The sequence below is a fragment of the Ornithorhynchus anatinus genome, chromosome 1 (assembly GCF_004115215.2).
Source record: "Ornithorhynchus anatinus isolate Pmale09 chromosome 1, mOrnAna1.pri.v4, whole genome shotgun sequence".
In the NCBI taxonomy this organism is placed as follows: Eukaryota; Metazoa; Chordata; class Mammalia; order Monotremata; family Ornithorhynchidae; genus Ornithorhynchus; species Ornithorhynchus anatinus.
Window position 1 is genome coordinate 34,557,781 of NC_041728.1, and position 21,729 is coordinate 34,579,509.

Here is a 21,729-nt window from a genome sequence, read left to right on the forward strand (position 1 = left end):
GAGTCAGAAGGACTTGGGTTCTCATCCCAGCTCCCCAACTCGTCTGCTGTGGGACCTAGGAAAAGTCACTTTCCTTCTCTGTGCCTCAGTTATGCCATCTAAAAAATGAGGATTAATACTACGAACCCCATGTGGGACAGGGACTGAGTCTAACCTGATTACTCTGTATCTACTCCAGTGCTTAGAACAGTGCCTGACAAATAGTAAGCCCTTAAAAAACACCATTTTAAAAAAGGAGTCTACCGACTCTCTTGTATTGTACTCTCCTAAGTGTTTAGTACAGTGCTCTGCACACAGTAAGTGCTCAATAAACACCAGTGATGGATGGATTGATTGACTCATCTTGGTGCTGTGCACTGCCCTCTCAGAAGAGGCTGAAGGGAAAACAAAATTCTGCAAGCTCAGGCTGGCCCGGCCCCTCGAAATTCCACACCGTCGGAAGAAAATCCAGCCTTAGAATGCACTAACTCGGGGCTGGGGGAGGCGGGGGTTGGCAGCTGGGGGAGGCAGGGGTCAGGGGTTGGGGTGCTGGACCACCGTCACCATCAGCCCTCAGGCAGGAGAAAGGGGAGGCAGTGGAAAACTGCCACAGGCTAGGGCCAAAGACACTTTCATTTCTTTTTTTATGGTGCTTATTAAGCACTTACTACGTGCCAGGCACTGTACTGAGCCCTGGATTAGATCCAAGCTAATGAGGTTGCACACAGTCTCTGGCCCGTGTGGGGCTCACAGTCTTTAAACCCCACTTCACAGCTGAGGGAACTGAGGCCAGAGACATTAAGGGACTCACTCAAGGTGGCACGGCAGACAAGTGGCGGAGCTGGGATTAGAATCCAGGCCTGGGCCCTATCCACTAAACCTCACTGTTTCTAGTGGAGGAAAGCCAGAACTCTGCTCTGGCCAGGAGGGGCAGGAAGGGGGGAATCTCGTGAGGGTGAATTCCCACAGCCTGGAAGGCCGGGGAAGGGGCAACTCAAGAGGGGCGGAGCATCCCAGTGCTTGGAACAGAGCTTGACACATAGTAAGCGCTTAACAAATATCATCATTATTACTATTATTATTATTATTTCCAAGCCAATCTGCTCCTGCCTGACCTGGGCCTGAAATGAATCTTCCCACTTCCGAGTAGCGGGATGTAAAGATTCCGGCTTTGGAGAGGATGGCTCGGGACTAGCAGGGAAAACCAAGAGTTCGCACCGAAAAAATCCACAACCCCACACTGCATGTCTCTCAGGAAGCTAGCATACAAAGGAAGTTCTTTATCCTTCCCGGACCTGTGTAGCAGCATGGCCTAGTGACTAGAGCATGGGCCAGGGTGTCAGAAGGACCTGGGTTCTAATCCCAGCTCCCCCATATGTCTGTTGTGTGACTTTGGGCAAGTCACATCCCTTCTCTGTGCCTCAGTTACTTCCTCTGGAAAACGGGGGTTAAAAGTGTGAGCCCCACTTGGGACAGGGACTGTGTCCAACCCGATTCGATTGTATCTACCCGGCCTGGCACCTAGTGAGCACTTAACAAATACCACAATTATTATTACTATTACCCCCTGCCTGTCGTAGTGACCTGCCCCTGGTGGTCTTCACAGCTGCCTAAATGCCTCAGTAAAGTCCAGCCAGGGGTCCGCTTCCGTTGGCCAGGGGTCTGGGTCCCCGCCCAGAGTCCTGGGTTATACGGAGCGGTGGGGTGGGAGAAGCAGGACGGCAGAGGGGACGGAGGACTGGGTGGGCTGCAGAGGGCAGATAGGGGCCTAGGGAGCCACAGACAGCACCAGGCAGTCCTGGGTTTGTTCTCAGGCATTGCTAATATGGCGGCAGGAGGAAGTGAGAAGCAGCGGCGCCTAATGGTTAGAGCCTGGGCTTGGGAGCCAGAGGACCTGGGCTCCAATCCCATCTCTGCTACTTCATTCAGTGCATTCAATCGAATTTATGAAGTGCTTGCTGTGTGCAGGGCACTGTACTAAGCACTTGGGAAAGTACGATACAACAATAAACAGTCACATTCCCTGCCCACAACGAGCTTACGGCTAGAGTGGGGGAGAGAGACATCAATATAATTCAATAAAATGACGGATATGTACATAAGTGCTGTGGGGCCGGGAGCAGGGAAGAGCAAATGGAGCAAGCCAGGGTGACGCCGAAGGGAGTGGAAGATGAGGAAAAGTGCGGCTTAGTCTGGGACGGCCTCTTGGAGGAGATGGGCCTTCAAGAAGGGTGAGAGTAATTGTCAGATTTGAGGAGGGAAGGTGTTCCAGGCTAGAGGCAGGACTTGCTTGCTCTGTGATCTTGGGCAAGTCAGTTCAGCTCTCTGGTGCAGCTGCAAAATAAGGATTCAATTCTACGCCCTTAATAACAATCATAATAATAACGATGGCATTTGTTAAGCACTGACTATGTGCCCGGCACTGTGCCAGGCACTGGGGTACGTACAAGATAATCGGGTTGGACACAGTCCCTGTCATACGCAGAGCTCACAGTCTCAATCCCCATCTTACAGATGAGGTAACTGAGGGCCAGAGAAGAGAAGTGACTTGCCCAAGGTCGCATAGCAGACAAGTGGCAGAGCTGGGATTAGAACCCATGACCTTCGGACTCCCAGGCCCAGGGTCTTTCTCTTTACCATATTCCCTCTATTCAAACTGTGAGCCCCATGTGGGACAAAGGCTGAGTCCAGCCTGATGAACTTATATCTGCCCCGGCGCTTAGTACAGTGCCTGCTACATAGTCTTAACAAATATCATAAACTACTAATGATAAAGGAGAGACCTTCTCTCCTAACACAGGCAGACTCCTGTCATTTTTGTTGGTTTGTACGATACTCGATAAGAGATTACTCTATGTCAAGCACTTCATTTTTCTGTGCCTCGGTTACCTCATCTGTAAAATGGAGATTAAGACTGTGAGCCCTGAGTGGGACAGGGACTGCGTCCAACCCGATTTGCTTGTATCCATCCCAGCACTTAGTAAAGTTCCTGGCACGTAGTAAGTGCTTAACAAAAACCACAATTATTATTATTCACTGTATTAAGCCCTGGAGTAGACATAAATCCATCAGGTGGGATACAGTCTCTGTCCCACATGGGACTCACTGTCTGAGTAGGAGAGAGAACGGGTATTGAATCCCCATTTTAGAGTTGAAGAAACTGAGGTGCAAGCAAGCAGCAGGCAAGCTGCAGAGCCGGGATTAGAACCCAGGCTCTCTGACAGATAGGCTCTATCCACTAGCCCACGCTATTTCCGCTGTTCACCCCGGTCCACAGACAGGCTCCCCATCCTCCAACCCAGAAAGCGGGCACTACACTCCCGGCATGGACTGGGAAATGTATGCGGTGGGGGGAAATGGGGAGTTCTTACTCCTCCTTGAATCTGCAATTCACCGACCTTACCGCCCCCCCCCCACACACCTCACCTCACTCCTCTCCTTCTACAACTCAACCTGCACACTTCTCTCCTCTAATGCCAACCTACTCACTGTATCTCCATCTCGCCTATCTGGCCGCCGACCTCCCGCTCACATCCCCCCTCTGGCCTGGAACACCCTCCCTCCTCAGATCCGACAGACAACTACTCTCCTCCGCTTCAGAGCCTTATTGAAGGCACATCTCCTCCAAGGAGTCTTCCCAGACTAAGCTCGGCCACTCGGCCACTTGTCAGCTGTGTGACTTTGGGCAAGTCACTTAACTTCTCGGTGCCTCAGTTACCTCATCTGTAAAATGGGGATTAAGATTGTGAGCCCCACTGGGACAACCTGATTTCCCTGTGTCTACCCCAGCGCTTAGAACAGTGCTCGGCACATAGTAAGCGCTTAACAAATACCAACCAACAACAATAAGCTCCGCCTTCCCTCTTTTCCCACTCCCTTCTGTGTCGCCCTGACTTGCTCTCTATGCTCTTCCCCCCTCCCAGCCCACAGCACTTATGTATATATCTGCCATTTACTGATTTGTATTGATGTCCATTTCCCCCCTATAAACTGTAAGCTCACTGTGGGCAGGGAATGTGTCTTTATTGTTGTATTGTCCTCTCCTAAGCTCTTAGTACAGTGCTCAGCACACAGTAAGCACTCAATAAACGCAACTGAATGAATGAATGAATGAACACCTGACCCCGAGCTGCCTTGAGGCAGGGGAGGGGCTGGGGGGACAGCCCTAAGAGCTAAGCCGCTGTTATCCCTACCCATCTGTGTCATGACCACGGATTTCTTTCAGCTACCTACTCTGAATACATTTGGGCTCTCGAGAACTAAGCATTGTGGCCTGGTGGATAGAGCCTGGGCCTGGGAGTCAGAAGGACCTGGGTTCTAATCCCTGCTCCTCCATTGGCTGGAGGACAGGGAACCTGTTTGTGGATCGGGGTGAACAGCGGAAGCAGCGTGGCCTAGTGGATAGAGCCCGGGCCTGGGTGTCAGAGAGCCTGGGCTCTAATCCCGGCTCTGCAGCTTGCCTGCTGCTTGCTTGCGCCTCAGTATCTTCAACCATAAAATGGGGATTCAATACCTGTTCTCTCTCCTACTTAGACAGTGAGTCCCATGTGGGACAGGGACTGTATCCCACCTGATGGATTTGTGTCTACTCCAGGGCTTAAGACAGTGAATAATAATAATAATTGCGGTTTCTGTTAAGCACTTACTACGTGCCAGGAACTGTACTAAGTGCTGGGATGGATACAAGCAAATCGGGTTGGACACAGTCCCTGTCCCGCACGGGGCTCACGGTCTTAATCTCCCTCACTTCTGTGGGCCTCAGTTACCTCATCTGGAAAATGGGGATTGAGACTCTGAGCCCCACATGGGACAGCTCGATTTTCTCATATCCTCCCCAGAACTTAGTTCCATGTCTGGCACATAGTAAGCACTTAACAAATATCATTATTATTACTTTCCCAAGCGCTTAGTATAGTGCTCTGCACACAGTAAGGGCCCAATAAATACGACTGACTAACTCACCCTGAGTAGCTCCCTTTATTTCACCCCGCCGTCCCCCAGCCCCAGAGGACTTATATGTCCATATCCATAATCTATTTCTATTAATGTCTGTCTCCTCCTCTAGACTTTAAGCTAGCTGTTGGCGGGGAATGTGACCGTTAGGTTGTTGTGTTGTATTCTTCCAAGCACTTAGTACAGTGTTCTGCACACGGTAAGCACTCAGTAAATACGATTGACTGACTGACCCTGACTTGCTCCCTTTATTCTGCCCACCTCCCAGCTCCAGCCCCATAGCACTTATATGTACTTACCCTTAATCTACTTATTCATATTAATGCTTACTGTGGGCAGGGAATGTGTCTGCCAACTCCGTTGCGTCATACCCTCCAAAACGCTTAGTACAGTGCTCTGCATACATTAAGTGCTCAATAAATACCATTTTTTTTATGGTCCTTGTTAAAAGCTTACTATATGCCAGGCACTGTCCTAAGCACTGGGGAAAGTACAATACAGCACTATAACAGACACATACTCTGCCCACAGTGAACTTGGAGGGAGAGACAGATATTTATAGAAATAAATAAAATTACAGGAACGGACATAAATTCTGTGGAGCCGGAGGGGAGACGAATAAAGGGAGTGAGTCAGTGTGATGCAAAAGGGAGTGGGAGAAGAAGAAATGAGAGCTTAGTCAGGGAAGGCTTCTTGGAGGAGATGTGTCTACGATAAGGCTTTGAAAGGCCGGGAGAGCGATCGTCTGTCGACTGTGAAGAAGGAGGGACTTCCAGGCCAGAGGCGGGACGTGGGCGAGAGGTCGGCCATGAGGCAGATCAGATCGAGGTGCAGAGAGTAGGTTGGCATTAGAGGAGCGAAGTGTGCAGGCTGGGTTGTAGTAGGAGAGTAGCGAGGTGAGGTAGGAGGGGGCGAGGTGATGGGGCGAGGTCAACACATGAACCAGGTGTAAGCATGGATTAAAGACAAATGGCAACTCGAATGCCAATGTAGATTCATCTGGGTGCCCGGTGGAGGAGGGAGACCACAGATCACGAACACCGAGGAAGGCCCCGGGCCCACAGAACAAGACAGGATGTAAGGAATTCCCGGCTCCGCCACTTGTCTGCTGTGTGACCTGCTGAGGCAAGTCACTTCATTTCTCCGGGCCTAGGTTCCCTCATCTGTAAAATGGGCGTGAAGACTGCGAGCCCCATGTGAGACGGGGACCACGTCCAACCTGATTACCTGGTATCTATCCCAGCGCTTAGTACAGTGCCTGGCACAGAGAAAACGCTTAACAAACACCATTAAAAAAAGCAGAAGAATAAAAAAACAACTCTGTGTCCTGAGTCAAACCAATTATTGCACGGTGGTGAAGTTTTTCCCTGATGACAGCTTTAAGATTCATCAGGGACTCAAAAGAAAGGAATCTTGAAGTCACACGTGAGGCATTCGGCTGCAATTTGACTTGAGAGATTCCAGGAAGTTCTGGTACCTTTGCATACAGAGGTGATTTCTTCTTTCCTGGAGCTGAGCCTCCCAAGCCCAGATTGCAACTAATTACACTTGGACTTTGAAACAATCCAGAACTACAAAGCTCAGCCATAAACCACTCAGCAGGCTTAACCCTTCAGGAGCAGCGTGGTCTAGGGGAAAGAGCCCAGGAGTCAGAGAACCTGGGTTCTAATACCAGCTCCAGCTCCTGCCTACTGTGCGAACTTGGGCGAGTCACTTTGCTTCTCTGGGCCTCTGTGGCTGCATCTGTAAAATGGGGACTCAATAGCTGTTCTCTTTCCGTCTTTAACTGTGAGCCCCAATCAGGACAGGGACTGTGTCCGACCTGATTAACTTGGATCTACCCCTGGAAGTCATAGAACCCCACGTGGCTCCGTGGCAAGAGCCCGGGCTTGGGAGTCGGAGGTCGTGGGTTCTGCCGGGAAGCAGCGTGGCTCAGTGGAAAGAGCACAGGCTTTGGAGTCAGAGGTCATGGGTTCGAATCCCGGCTCGGCCACTTGTCAGCTGTGTGACTTTGGGCAAGTCACTTAACTTCTCGGTGCCTCAGTTACCTCATCTGTAAAATGGGGATTAAGACTGTGAGCCCCACGTGGGACAATCTGATTCCCCTGTGTCTACCCCAGCGCTTAGAACAGTGCTCGGCACCTAGTAAGCGCTTAACAAATACCAACATTATTATTATTATTATGATCCCGACTTTGTCGCTTGCCAGCTGTGTGACTTTGGGCAAGTCGCTTCACTTCTCTGGGCCTCAGTGACCTCATCTGTAAAATGGGGATTAAAACTGTGAGCCCCCCGTGGGACAACCCGATCACCTTGTATCCCTCCCAGCGCTTAGAACAGTGCTTTGCACATAGTAAGTGCTTAACAAATATCACCATTATTATTATTATTATTACTTCTTCTCAATTTCTCAAAGCAGTCGTCCCCAACCTCCTTCCCTCCCTGACTGTCACTTCAACTGTTTGCTTGCCAGTGGCTTCTTCCCCACTGTTTTCAAACAAGGTAATGTCTCCCCAGCCTAAAAAAACCCTTCCTTGACTCCAGGTCTCCCTCCAGCTATCGCCCCATCTCCCTCCTACCATTCCTCTCCAAACCCTTTGAACGAGTTGTCCATACCTGCTACCTCAAGTTCCTCTCCGGTTCTCTCCTTGATCCCCTCCAATCTAGCTTCCGTCCCCTTCGCTCCATAGAAACTGCCTTCTCAAAAGTCACCGATGACCTCCTTTTTGCCAAATCCAACGGCCTCTGCTCCGTCCTGATCCTCCTCGACTCTCAGCCGCCTTTGACACTGTCGACCACCCCCTTCTCCCAGAAACATTATCCAACCTCGGCTTCGCTGACGCAGAACTCTCCTGGTTCTCATCTCATCCCTCTGGCTGTTCATTCTCAGTCTACTTCAGGGGCTCCTTCTCTGCCTCCCAAACCCTAACTGTTGGGGTCCCTCAACGTTCAGTTCTGGGTCCCTTTTTCTATTCTCCATCTCCACCCGCTCCCTTGGAAAACTCATTCGTTCCCATGGCTTCAACTACCATCTCTATACGATGACTCCCTTATCTCCATCTCCAGCCCTGATCTCTCTTCTTCACTGAAATCAATGAATGGTATTTGCCGAGCAGTTACCACGTGCAGGGCGCTATATCGTTTCCTCCGGCTTTCAGGACATCTCTACCTGGATGTCTCACTGATACCTCAAATTTAACATATCCAAAACAGAACTCTTCATCTTCCCACCCGAACCCTGTCCTGCCGCAGATTTCCCGTCACGACAGATAGCACCACTACCCTCTCCGTCTCACAAGCCCATAACCTTGACGCGATCCTCGACTCATCTCTCTCAGTCAACCCACATATTCAATCTGTCACCAAATCCCGCAAATTCAACCTTCACGACATCACTAAAACCCATCCTTTCCTCTCCATCCAAACTGATTCCATGATGATCCAAGTTCTTGTCCTATCCCATCTTGATTACTGCATCAGCCTTTTTTTTCTTAAATAACATTTGTTAATCGCTTACTGTATGTCAGGCACTGTACTAAACACTTGGGTAGATTCAAGACTATCCGCTTGGACACAGTCCATGTCCCACACAGGGCCTTATGGTCTTAATCCTCATTTTAGTAATGAGGAAGCTGAGGCACAGAGAAGATAAGTGATTTGCCCAAGGTCACAGAGTAGATGAGCAGCGGAGCTGGGACTGGAATCCAGGTCCTTCTGGCTCCCAGGCCCGTGCTCTTTCCACTAAACCATGCTGCTTCTTGCCTCCTTGCTGACCTCCCTGCCTCCTGTCTCTCTCCACTCCAGTCAATACTTCACTCGGAAGCCTGGATCCTTTTCGGATAAAAACGTTCAGTCCACGTTTTCCCTCTTCTCAAGAACCTCCAGCGGTTGCCCATCCACCTCCACATCAACCAGAAACTCCTCACCGTAGGCCTTAAAACAGTCAATCCCCTCGTCCCCTCCTACCACCACCTCACTCCTCTCCTACTGCAACCCACGACGCACACTTCGCTCCTCTAATGCCAACGTGCTCACCGTACCTTCATCTCGTCTTTCTCACCGTCGACCTCTCACCCACATCCCGCCTCTGACTTGGAACGCCCTCCCCTTTCACATCCTACAGACGATCACTCGCACCCCCCTTCGAAGTCTTATTAAAATGACATCTCCTCCAAGGGGCCTTCCCCGACTAAGCCCTCATTTCCCCTGCTCCCTCTCCCTCCTGTGTCAGCCCCGCACTTGGATTTGTACCCTTTACTCACCCAATCCTCGGCCCCAAGGCCCTGAACGTACAACGATGTCATTTATTTTAATGTCTGTGTCCCCCTCTAGACTGTAAGCTCACTGTGGGCAGAGAATGCATCTACCAACTCTGTTGGACTGTACTCTCCCGACCACTCAGTTCAGGGCTCTGCACCCAGTAGTTGCTCAATAAATATTCAGCCCCCTGCCCGGTGGGTGACTTTGGGTCAGCCACCTCACTCCCCTGGGCCTCCCTTTTCTCATCTACAGATGGGGATTCAATATTTGTCCTCCCAAGAGGGACAGGAACTGTGTTTGACCTGATTATCTTCTACCTACCCCAGTACTTAGTGCCATGCTGGATGTGAAGTAAGGTCTAAACAAAGATCGTCGCAGTTATCATTATTATTATTATTAATAATGGTATTTGTCCAGTGTTTGTTATTTGCCGGGCACTGTATTAAGCACTGGGGAAGATACCAAATAATCAGTTGGACACCGTCTGTATCCCACAGTGGGGCTCAGTTTATCCATTCCCATTTTACAGATGAGGAAACTGAGGCCCAGAGAAGTGAAATGACTTGCCCAAGGTCACCCAGCAGACAGATGGCACAGCCAGGATTAGAAATCAGGTCCTCTTGGCTCTATCTGCTAGGTCATGCTGATTCTTCTTCTTATTATTTCCTTCCTACTTTCCATAACACAAAACATCTTAGCACCAAGGGAGAGGGGCTAACTTTTTCATTACCGTCCTCTAGCTAGGCAACTTTCAGCGCTCACCGATCAATCAATAGGTGTTGTTTACTGAGTTCTTACTAGGTGCAGAGCACTGCGGCATAGCCTAGTGGATAGAATCCAGGCCTGGGAGTCAGAAGGACCTGGGTTCTAATCCCGGCTCTGTCACGTCTGCCGTGTGACCGTCAGCATTTCACTTCTTTCTCTGGGCCTCAGTTACCTCATCTGTAAAATGGGGATTGCAACTGGGAGCCCGACGTAGGACAGGGACCGTATCCAAACTGATTTTCTTGTCTCCACCCCAGAGCTTAGTTTAATGCCTGGCATAGAGTAAGCGCTTAACAAATACCACAATTATTATCATTACTATTATTATCAAGTGCCTCTCAATTTGTGAATTCTGAGAGCTCGAAGAACAGTTACTCTTAAATTCCTAGTTGCCAACCACTGGGAAATTGTAGTAATTAGTTACGCCACCCACATGGAAATACGTTCCACGTGTGTTGATCGGACGCAACGATTCCCTTACTGAACAATAAGCCGAACAATGAACTTCACACCCTCCAATCACAGTATTAATGTTTTATGAATGTGTCTGTGGCAGCGCAGGTCTATTTTATACATAGTTTGGAAAAGGGAGGGATGGCTCGAAAAGCCAGCAATCTGAACTCTGTCACCCGAATGGCCGAGTATCCGAACTGCGGGGGAGTAAGGGTTCGGGGGGTCATTCTGGTCATCGAAAAGCGAGGTCGGAAGACCCCCCCCCCCCAAATGGGGCACATGCCGGTGGTTGAAGCAGCTTTGGCCTAGCGGATATAGCACGGGCCTGGGAGTCTGAAGGACCTGGGTTCTAATCCTGGCTCTGCCACTTGTCTGCTGTGTGACCTCGGGCAAGTCACTTCACTTCTCTGGGCCTTAGTCACCTCATCTGTAAAATGGGGATTAAGACTGCGAGCCCCATGTGGGACAGGGACGGTGTCCAACACAATTTGCTTGTATCCACCCCAGTAGAGCTTAATACAGTGACCGGCACACGGTAAGCGTTTAACAAATACCGTAGTTACTATCATTATTATTGTCACTGGAGTTGAAAATTCGTTTAGCAAGACGGAACTGAGTTTAGCTGTGTGACCGCTGGGTCCCAATTAATTCAGACGATGTCCTTTCTTCTCTACAGATGGCCGATGCCAATAATAATGATAATAAGAAGAATAATAACAACAGTATTTGTTAAATGCTTACTATGTACCAAACACTGTTCTAAGCTCTAGGGTAGATACAAACTAATTAGGTTGGACAAAGTCCATGTCCCACATGAGGCTCATAGTCCTAATCCCCTTTATACAGAATAGGCAACTGAGGCCCAGAGGAGTCACGTGACTTTCCCGAGATCATCGAGCAGGCAAGGGCCGGAGCTGGGATTAGAACCCGGGCCCTTCTGACTCCCGAGTCCGTGCTTTATCTGCTGGGCCACACTGCTGGCAGCGTGGCTCAGTGGAAAGAGCACCGGCTTGGGAGTCAGAGGTCATGAGCTCAAATCCCGACTCAGCCGCTTGTCGGCTATGTGACTTTGGGCAAGTCACTTCAATTCTCTGGGCCTCAGGTACCTCATCTGTAAAATGGAGATTAAGACTACGAGCCCCTCGTGGGACAACCTGATCACCTGTATCCTCTCCCGGGCTTAGCACAGTGTTTTGCACATAGTCAGCGCTTAACAAATACCATCATTATTATTATTATTACGCTTCCATTTTCTTCCCGTGTGACCCACCTGAATCTGTCCCCCTCCCCTGACATCTGGCCATGACCCCCCACCTTAACTTTTCTCTGGCTGTCTGCTGAAAAAGTACGCCCATCAACCCTCTACTTAGAACCCAAGAAAGCAAGTCATCTCTAGATTGTATGCTCGCTGTGGGCGGGGAATGTGTCTGCTCTGTTGTTACAATGCACTCTCCCAAGCAGTTAGTACAGTGCTCTGCACACAGTACGCGCTCAATAAATGCGACCGAATGAACGAATGAAAAAATCTAGGAGAAGGGGCCCTTTCTTTTGCCACGGTCACCAACGGGCCACTCCACACTCCTGGGGATAGCCCCGAGACTGGATGCCTCCACAGTGCTCTGTACCCGGTAAGCGCTCAATAAATCCGACTGAATGAATATAAAAGCAACACCTTGACTTCATCCGAAGCTCCCAGCTCTAAAGACATCCACTTGGAATAATAATAATAACAATAATGATAATAAGCATAATAATATGGCATTTGTTAAGCGCTTACTGTGTGCCGAGCACTGTTCCACAGCTTAGTATGGTGTCTGGCACATAGTAAGTCCTTTACATTGACTCTCCTCCCATTTCAAAGCCCTTATTGAAGGCACACCTCCTCCAAGAAGACTTCCCAGATGAAGCCCCCCCCTTTCCTCTTCTCCCACTCCTTTCTGCATTGCCCTGACTTGCTCCCTTTATTCTCTCCCCCCCCCCCCCAGCCTCACAGCACTTAGGTCCATAACTGTCCTTTATTTATTTGTACTGGTGTTTGTCTCCCCCCCAGACAGGAAGCTCGTTGTGGGCAGGGAATGTGTCTGTTTATTGTTGTACTGTCCTCTCCCAAGCACTCAGTATGGTGCTCTGCACAAAGTAAGCGCTCAATAAATATAACTGAATGAATGAACAAATATCACCATTATCATTATTATTATTACTACAACTATACGGAACTGAAATCCACCCACCGGAGGGGCAGCGTGGTCTACTGGCTAGAGCCCGGGCCAGGGAGTCAGGAAGATCTGGGTTCTCATCCCGGCTCTGCCACTCATCTGCAGTGGGAACTTGGGCAAGTCACTTCCCCATGCCCTTGTTACCTCATCTTTAAATGGGGATTAAGACTCTGAGCCTCATGTGGGACAGGGACCGTGTCCAACCTGATTAGCTTGGATCTACCGTAGGGTTCAGTACAGTCTAGAGCGAGTCGATCCGAAGGGGGTTCGTTGTGGGCAGGGAACGTGTTCATTTGTTGTTGCATTGAACTCTCCCTAATGCTTAGTACAGTGCTCTGCGCATTGTAAACAATAAATACGAATGAATGAATGAATGAATGAATGAATGAATGGGGACTCTGGGGTGTCAGTCTACTACTCCAAGCAAGGCCTCCAATCAATCAACCAACCAATCAGTGGTATTTATTGAGCACCTACTGTGTGCAGAGCACTGTGGTAGGCGTTTGCAAGAGTACCTTATAACAGACACATTCCCTATCCACGCACAGAAGTCGCGTGGCCCAGTGGACAGAGCAGGGGCCTGGGAGTGAGAATGACCTGGGTTCTAATGCTGGCTCCGCCACTCGTCAGCTGTGCGACCCTGGACAAGTCACTTCATTTATCTGGGCCTCAGGCATCTCAACAGTAAAACGGGGATTACGACTGTGAGCCCCACGCGGGACAGGGACTGTGTCCAACCTTTTATCTACCTCAACACTTAGTACAGCGCCTGACGCACAGTAAGTCCTGGACCTGGGTTCTAATCCCAGCTCTGCCATGTACCCGCTGTGTGACTCTGGGGAAGACGCTTCACTTCTCTGTGCCTCGGTTCGCTCATCTGAAAACTGAGTCCATACCTGTTCTCCCTCCCACTAAGACTCTGAGCCTTATGTGGGACCTGATTATCGTGTGTCTACCCTAGAGCTTAGTACAGTGCTTGGCACAGAGTACGCACTTATCAAATACCACATTTTTATTATTATTATTACCATTGAAAAAGCGATGACTGCCATATTGCTCACTGCCTCTTGGAACCCCCTAAATTTCCTTCTCAGATCAACCCACGGTGAACAAGACACCTTAATAAATTGATCAGTCAATCGATGGCATTTATTGAGGGTTTCCTGTGTGGAGAGCACTGTACTAAACACTTGGGAGAGTCCAGTATAAAAGAGTTGGTAAACACGCTCCCTGCCCACAGTGAGCTGACAGTGGGAGACAGTCCGTACTATAGATTACTCCCACATTTGAGCCGGGGGGTGGGGGGGTGTCTGGGAGTACCAATCAATCGGTGGTACTTATTGAGCGCTTACTGTGTGCAGATCACTATACTAAGCGCTTCGGAGAGTGCAGTACAACCGAGACGGTAGACACATTCCCCTCCCATGAACAGCTGACAGCCTAGAGTTGGACATTAATAGAAATAAATCACTCCCACCTTCGAGCAGGCGGGAACCCGCGAGGATCAATCGATCGGTGGTATTGACCGGGCGCATACCGCGTGCGGAGGCCGGTACCGAGCGCCCGGGAGAGTCCGCCCCAGCAGAATGAGCAGACACGTTCCCCTCCCGCACCGAGGTAGGATGAGACGTCAGAAGCCGGACCCGCGGCCCGCCGGGTCCCCTCCCCGACCCTCCCCCGACCCGAGCTCACTGTTGCTGGACTTGAGGTCCCGGTGGATGATGGGAACGACGGCCTCGTCGTGCAGGTAGTTCATGCCCCCGGCGATCTGCACGGCCCAGTTGACCAGGATGTTGGGCGGGATCCTCTTCCCCGACAAGACGCGGTTCAGCGAGCCCCCCCGGGCGAATTCCATGACCAGGCAGAGGTTGGGCTCCTTGAGGCACACGCCCCTCAGGGCGATGATGTTGGGGTGCTTCAGCATGGCGAACAGCTTGGCCTCCTGGCGGACGTTCTCGATGGTCTGGCGGAGGTCCTCGTCGGGGTCGTGGCGGGCCGCTTTCACGGCCACCTCCTCCCCGGCCCAGAAGGCGCGGTACACTTTCCCAAAGCCCCCGATGCCGATGATCTCCTCCAGAGCCAGCTCCGCGAAGTCAATCTCTAACACTGGGCGGAGGACGGGGGAGGGAAGCGGGGGGGGCGCGGGAGGGGAAGCGGGCGGAGAGAGAGAGAAACGGAGTCAAATATCCTTGGGAAGACTATTGGACGAGGCCGAAAGAGGAGCTGCTTGGCCAAGTGGGAAGAGCACGGGCCTAGGGGGTCAGAGGACCTGGGTTCTAATCCCACTCCGCCACGTGCCTGCTGGGTGACCTTGGGCAAATCGCTTCGCTTCTCTGCGCCTCAGTTCCGTCATCTGGAGAATGGAGATTCACACCATCTGGTCTCCCTCTTATTTAGACTGTGAGCCCCGTGTGGGACAGGCACTGCGTCTGACCTGATAATCTCGTATCTTCCCCGGGGCTTAGAACAGCGCTTGATGCAAATATCATTATTATTATTAAAATCAATCCATTAATACATTCAATAATAACGTCAAGTGCTTACTATGTGCCAGGCACTGCACTGAGAAGTGGGGTGGATACAAAAAATCAAGTTGGACAGAGTCCCCGTCCCCCGTGGGGCTCACAGTCTCAATCCCCCTTTTACAGATGAGGTAACGGAGGTCCAGAGAAGTGAAGTGACTTGCCCAGGGTCACACAGCAGGCGAGTGGAGGAGCTGGGATTAGAACCCATGACCTTCTGATGCTCAAGTCCGGGCTCGAGCCACTACGAATGCGTATTCTGTGTGTAGAGCACCGTGCCAAGCACTTGATAAAACAGAATTGCTAAGCACGTGCCCTGCCCACGGTGAGCTTACAATGTAGAGGAGGAGACAGACACTAATAGAAATAAATAAAGGACGGGAAGGTCCCTAAGTACCGTAGGGCTGAGGGAGAGGCGAAGAAAGGGAGCAGGTTCAAGTTCAAATTCAAAGCAGATTTAAATGAATTTGCATCGCATTTTGCGTAAAGATCCTTCAGACTTGTGCAAGGATGACTACCTCGACTCGAGCCACCGATCAATCAGTGGTATTTGAGTGCTCACTCTGTGCAGAGCGCTGTAATAATAATCTGAATCATCGTCACGGTATTTGGGAAGCCTATACTATATGCCAAGCGCTGTACCAAGCACTGGGGTAGGTACAAGGTCATCGGATCCTCTGACTCCCAGGCCCACGCTCCGAAAGCTAAGCCACCGGCCCACTAAAAGCTGGAGGGAAATCAGCAGGGAAATGCCGAAAAATTCAGCAAACAATGGCCAAGCGTCCCCGTGTCCTAAAGGACCCTCTCTCGACACAGCATCCCACTCTGAGAAGCCCCTCCCTATCCAGCTGTCGGCCCTCCAAAACCAGGCTAAATTCCTGAAATGGGATTATACACTCACTGCTTCTGCTTCCTCTCCTCCAACTCCTTCGTGGACACGCTTCGATCCAGCTCTTGCCCCCTCCATTCGCTTTTTTTAATGGTATCTGTCAGGTGCTGGCTTGGTGTCAAATGCTGTGCTGAGCACTGGGGTAAATGCCAGTCAATTAGGCGGGACGCAGTCCCCGTTGCGTGTGAGGCTCCCGGTCTGAGTACGAGGGAGAACAGGAGAACTGAGGTATGGAGAAGTGAAGTGACCCACTCCCTTGGAGAACTCATTCGCTCTCGTGGCTTCAACTCCCACCACCCTGCAGATGATTCCCAAATCAATCCGGCCCATTCTCTGCAATCCCTCATCTCCTCCTGACTCCTGGGTACCTCAAAATGGAGGTCCCTCTGGCACCTCAAGCTCAACGCGCTTTAACTGAGAAGCACTGTGGTCTAATGGACAGAACCCGGGCCTGGGAGTCAAAAGGACCTGGGTTCTAATCCCGGCTCCCCGACTTGTCTGCTGCACAACCTCGAGCGAGTCACGTCACTTCTCTGGGCCTCAGTTACCGCATCTGGAAATTGGGGATTAAGACTGTGTGCCCCACGTGGGATAGGGACCGTGTCCAACCTGATGGCCTTCTGTCTTCTGTCCTCTCCAGCCTGGCACATAGTAAGTGCTTAACAAATACCATAAAAAAAACCCCAAAATTGAACTTCTCATCTCCCCTCCCAAATCCTTTCCTAACTTCTCCATAGCTGCTGACAATACCACCATTCTTTCTCTCTCGATCCAGCTACCCTGTCACGAATGATCCTTGACTCCTCCCTTTCGAGGAATCTGCCTCTTCCTCACCACCCGGTCAGCCTGTTGGTCAGTCACATTTATTGGGCCTCTTACCACGTGCAGAGCACTGGACTGAGCACTTGGAAGACTATGAGACATCAATCTAACAGACATTCCCAGCCAGCAACGAGCTTACAGTCCAAACTCCACCACGCCGATCCAAACATCATCACTTCCCCCCTTGACTGCTATACAGCGCAGTCCTCCCTGTCATCAGCTTCTCCTTTCCCCAATCTATATACTACTCTCCGCTGCCCGGATCATTTTTCTAAAATGTTGTTTAGGGCAGGCCTGCCCGCTCCTGAAAACATCTCCAACTCTCATCCCTTCGTCTCCGCATCACGCAGAATCTCCTGACGGTTGGCTTTATAAGGGACTCGAATGGCTCTCCCGCCTACTTATCCTCCCTCCTCTCTCTTACCGCGCTCCCCTCCCCCAGCCCGCTAGCTTTCTTCCTCTCAAGCCAAACTTCTCTCTGGGCCTCATTATTCGTCTTTCTCGCCCTTTCATTCATTCGATCGTGTTTATTGAGCACTTACTGTGTGCACAGCGCTGTACCGAACGCTTGGGAGAGTATGAGAAGATAATAAACAGACACAATCCTGAACTCCTGCTCAACTCTTCCCTTCTGTCTGTGGAACTCCTTTCACCTCTGGCAGGCCAAGGCTCTCCCCATCCTCAAGGCCCTTCTGAAATCACATCTCATCCAGAAGGCCTTTCCATCTCCTCCAAGAGGCCTTCCCGGACTAAGCCCCACTTTTCCTCCTTCCCCACTCCCTTCTGCATCACCCTGACTTGCTCCCTTTGCTCTCCCCGTCACCCCACCAGCCTCACAGCACTTACGTACATATCTGTCATTTTATCTATTTGTATTCACGTCTGTCTCCGCCCTGCCCCCCGGACTGTTGGCTCCTGGTGGGCAGGGAATGTCACTGATTATTGTTGCATTGTGCTTTCCCAAGTGCTCAGTATAGTGCTCAGCATACAGTAAGCACTTAATAAATATGACAATGACTGAATGAATGATCATCCCCTCTTCTCCCCAACTCTATTTCCCTTCCTTCTCCCACACGGTCAATCTGTCACTAAATCCCGGCGGTTCAATTTGCACAACATGGCTAAAATCCGCCTTTTTCTCCCCATCCAAATGGCCACCACGTTAATCGAAGCACTTATCCTATCCCGCCTGGATTATTGCATCAGTCTCCCGGCTGACCTCCCCCCCCCTCCTGCCTCTCCCCACTCCAGTATCGTACTTCACTCTGCTGCCCGGATTGGTTTTCTACAAAAACGTTCAGTCCACGTTTCCGCACTCCTCAAGAGCCTCCAGGGTTGCCCATCCACCTCTACGTCAAACAGAGACTCCTCACCGTTGGCTTCAGAGCAGTCGATCCCCTTACCCCCTTACTTCACCTCGCTGCTCCCCTACTACAACCCAGCCTGCACACTTCGTTCCGCTGGTGCCAACCTACGCCTTGTATCTAGATGTCGTCTATCTCACTACAGTTTCTTGCCCACATCCTGCCTCGGGCCTGGAACGCCCTTCCCTCTTTCTACCCAACAGACGATCACTCTCCCCACCTTCAGAGCCTTACTCAAGGCACTCCTCCTCCCGGAAGTCTTCCCTGGCTAGGCCCTTATTTTCTCCTCCCCCGCTCCCTTCTGCACCACGCTTGCGCTCGGATTTGCACTCAAGTACCTGTCTTTAAACTCTTTTCCCTCTCCCTACCGGCAACTTATTTTAGTGTCTCTCTCTTCCACTAGTCAGTCGCATTTAAGGAGCGCTTATTGTGTCCACAGCACTGTACTCTTGGGAGAGTATACTACGACAATACTCTACACTGTCAGCTCCTCGAGGGCAGGGATCGTGTCTATTATCAGGTAAGCAGCGGGGCCTGGATACAGCACGGGCCCGGGAGTCAGAAGAACCCAGGCTCTAAACCCGACTCTGCCACTTGTCTGCCGTGGGACTTTGGGCAAATCGCTTCACTTCTCTGTGCCTCAATTCCCTCAGCTGAGAAAAGGAATTCAATGCCTGTTTTCCCTCATGCCTAGACTGTGAGCATCATGAGGGACCTAATGATCCTGTATCTATCCTAGGGCTTAGTACGGTGCTTAGCACATAGTAAGCGCTTAACAAAATACCACAATTACTAATAATAATAATAATGTTGGTATTTGTTAAGCGCTTACTATGTGCTGAGCACTGTTCTAAGCGCTGGGGTTGACACAGGGGAATCAGGTTGTCCCACGTGGGGCTCACAGTCTTAATCCCCATTTTACAGATGAGGTAACTGAGGCACCGAGAAGTAAAGTGACTTGCCCAAAGTCACACAGCTGACAAGTGGCCGAGCCGGGATTCGAACCCATGACCTTTGACTCCAAAGCCCGTGCTCTTTCCACTGAGCCACGCTGCTTCTCTTGCTATCTCCATTACTATCTCCATCGTACTCACCCCAGTGCTTAGTAGAGTGTTCTGCAAGAGTCGGCACTTAATAAATACTACTGATCGATTCTTGACTTCAGCCAGTACCACGTTACATCATTCCCCTTCGTAAAAATGAAATCGGATTTTCAGGACCCTTTCAGAATATTGATTTAGGATGGATTCCATTGTTCCTACCACTGAAAGCACAATGGCATGTGGCTATCTGGTTTCACACACAGGCTTCTCTCTGTTCTTTTTTGTTTTGTGGCATCTGTTAAGCACTTATTATGCGCCAGACACCATATTGAGCTCTGGGGTAGGTACAAGTTCATCAGGTTGGACACGACCCTATCCCGCGTCGGGCTCCCAGTCCTAATCCCCATTTTACAGATGAGGAAGCCGTGGCGCAGAGAAGTGAAGTGACACGCCCAGGGTCACCCAGCAGACCAGTGGCAGAGCCGGAATTAGAACTCATGTCCTTCTGCCTCCCGAGCGTTTTCCAACTGAGCACTCTGCATCTCCCAGTGTAAATCCAGAGGCCAACAGGCCACGACTGGGGCCACTGATCATGGAATCCGATAAGTCCCCGGCAATGGAAGAACTAGAATCGCCTCAACCCAACCCCGCCAGGAAGTACAAAACACATTTCCCAGCCCACTCTCCCTTCTGATGGCTACTGATTTCCTTTCTACATGCCTCACATTAACCCTCACTCACCCTAGGCAAGCGGGTGGATATTAAGGGAGCGGTAAAGCCACACTTTTCAAAGGTCTGGTTAAGTAGTCAATTAACCGCTTAATGTACAATCCAACATACGTCCCCCACAGCTCTAAATTCAGGAAACCGAATTATCAGGTACTAGATAGAGCGGAACATCTTCTTCTGTTTAAACTCTCTCAGTTTTCACAGTCGTCGAATACAGTTCCAAATATGTTTGTTTAAGCTACCTATGATGGCCAGAGTTAATTGCATGCTGCTGTCTTTTTATGGAATTGGGGGGGTGGGGGGGCATTAACGAGGCAGGGATTATGGGCTAAGTCGATTCATTAAGGCTCCTTACTCAATAAGACTTAATGGAGGTGAACATTTTCTGTTAGGTTAATGGGACAAAATAATGAATCGATGGCATTTATTGAGCACTTATAGCAGGCAGAACACTGTACTAAGCAGTCTGGAGGGTACAGTTCATTCGTTCATTCAATCGTATTTATCAAGCGCTTACTGTGTGCAGAGCAAGGTACTAAACACTTGAGAAAATACACTACGACAATAAACGGTGACCTTCCCTGCCCACGACAAGCTCACAGTCTGTCATCATTGTTAATATTAACATTATTTGAGATCCCATGGGAACCCGGTGAGTTCAAAGCTCAGACCGCAGGGCACTTCTTGACTCAGATTTTTTTTAGCAAATTAGTTGGAGAGCTATTAATATTCATTCATTCAATCTCATTTATTGAGCACTTACTGTGTACAGAGCACTGTGCTAAGCGCTTGGAAAGTACAATTCAGCAACTAGGCGAGGCAATCCTCGCCCACAACGGGCTACAGTCTAGAAGGGGGGAGACAGATATCAAAAGAAGTAAACAGACGCCAATAACATCAATAGAAATAAATAGAATTATAGATATATATGCACATCAAAACAAGTAAACGGGCATTAATATACTGTCTCTATCTGTTACCGATTTGTACATTCCAAGCGCTTAGTACAGTGCTCTGCACATAGTAAGCGCTCAATAAATACTTTTGAATGAACGAATAATATAAACTCAGCTGTCTTGACGGCCTCACCCAGGGCTCTATTCACTGAGACAAGAAAATGTGGATGGTCCAGTTCTGAAGGAAAGCAGCAGGGCAATCAATCAAACGAGGAGCAGTTTGGCCTAATGGATAGAGTGGTGGGCCTGGGAGTCAGAAGGAGCTGGGTTCTAATCCCGGTTTTGCCACTTGTCTGCTGGGTGACCTGGGGCAAGTGACTTCATTTCTCCGGGCCTCAGTTCCCTCATCTGTAAAATGGGGATAAAGGCGGTGAGCTCCACGTGGGACAGGGACTGTGAACAGCCCAAGGTCACAGGGAGCAGACAAATGGTGCAGCCGGGATTAGAACCCGACCCCGTCGCCGAGAGAGTGCTTAAAAGCCAGAGGCCAGGAGTTTCTACTTGATGCGAGATGGAACGGGCAACCATTAGAGAAGTCTCTGAGGAGAGCAGAGATGTGAGCAGGAGGATGTTTTCAGAAAAACGATGCAGGAGGCAGATTGAAGCCTGGCCTGGCGCTGGGAAGCTGAGGGAGGAGGCTCCGGCAAAAGTCAAACCGGAATATGACAAGTGCCTGGACCAGAACAGTGGCTGTTTGGATGGAGTGGAAGGGGAGGATCCCAGAAACATTACAGAGGAAAACCTGACAGGATTTGGGAGCGGACAGGGATCGAACGAG

The 21,729-nt window shown here is 50.2% G+C and overlaps 1 protein-coding gene across 2 annotated transcripts in view; it reads right to left on the minus strand.

The window, feature by feature from the left end:
- The window catches only part of MAP3K9 (mitogen-activated protein kinase kinase kinase 9), a 70,590-nt gene that overhangs the window by 39,754 nt on the left and 9,107 nt on the right, over positions 1-21,729 (minus strand). The window contains exons 2-3 of one of the 2 annotated variants that reach the window (XM_029072505.1): positions 16,050-16,235; positions 14,319-14,732 (exon numbers count right to left, since the gene is read on the minus strand). In XM_029072505.1, the coding sequence (XP_028928338.1) occupies positions 14,319-14,732; position 16,050 (415 nt within the window). In that variant the 5' untranslated portion in view covers positions 16,051-16,235. The remainder of the gene's footprint in view (positions 1-14,318; positions 14,733-16,049; positions 16,236-21,729) is intronic. The other variant, XM_029072522.2, reaches the window with a different exon arrangement.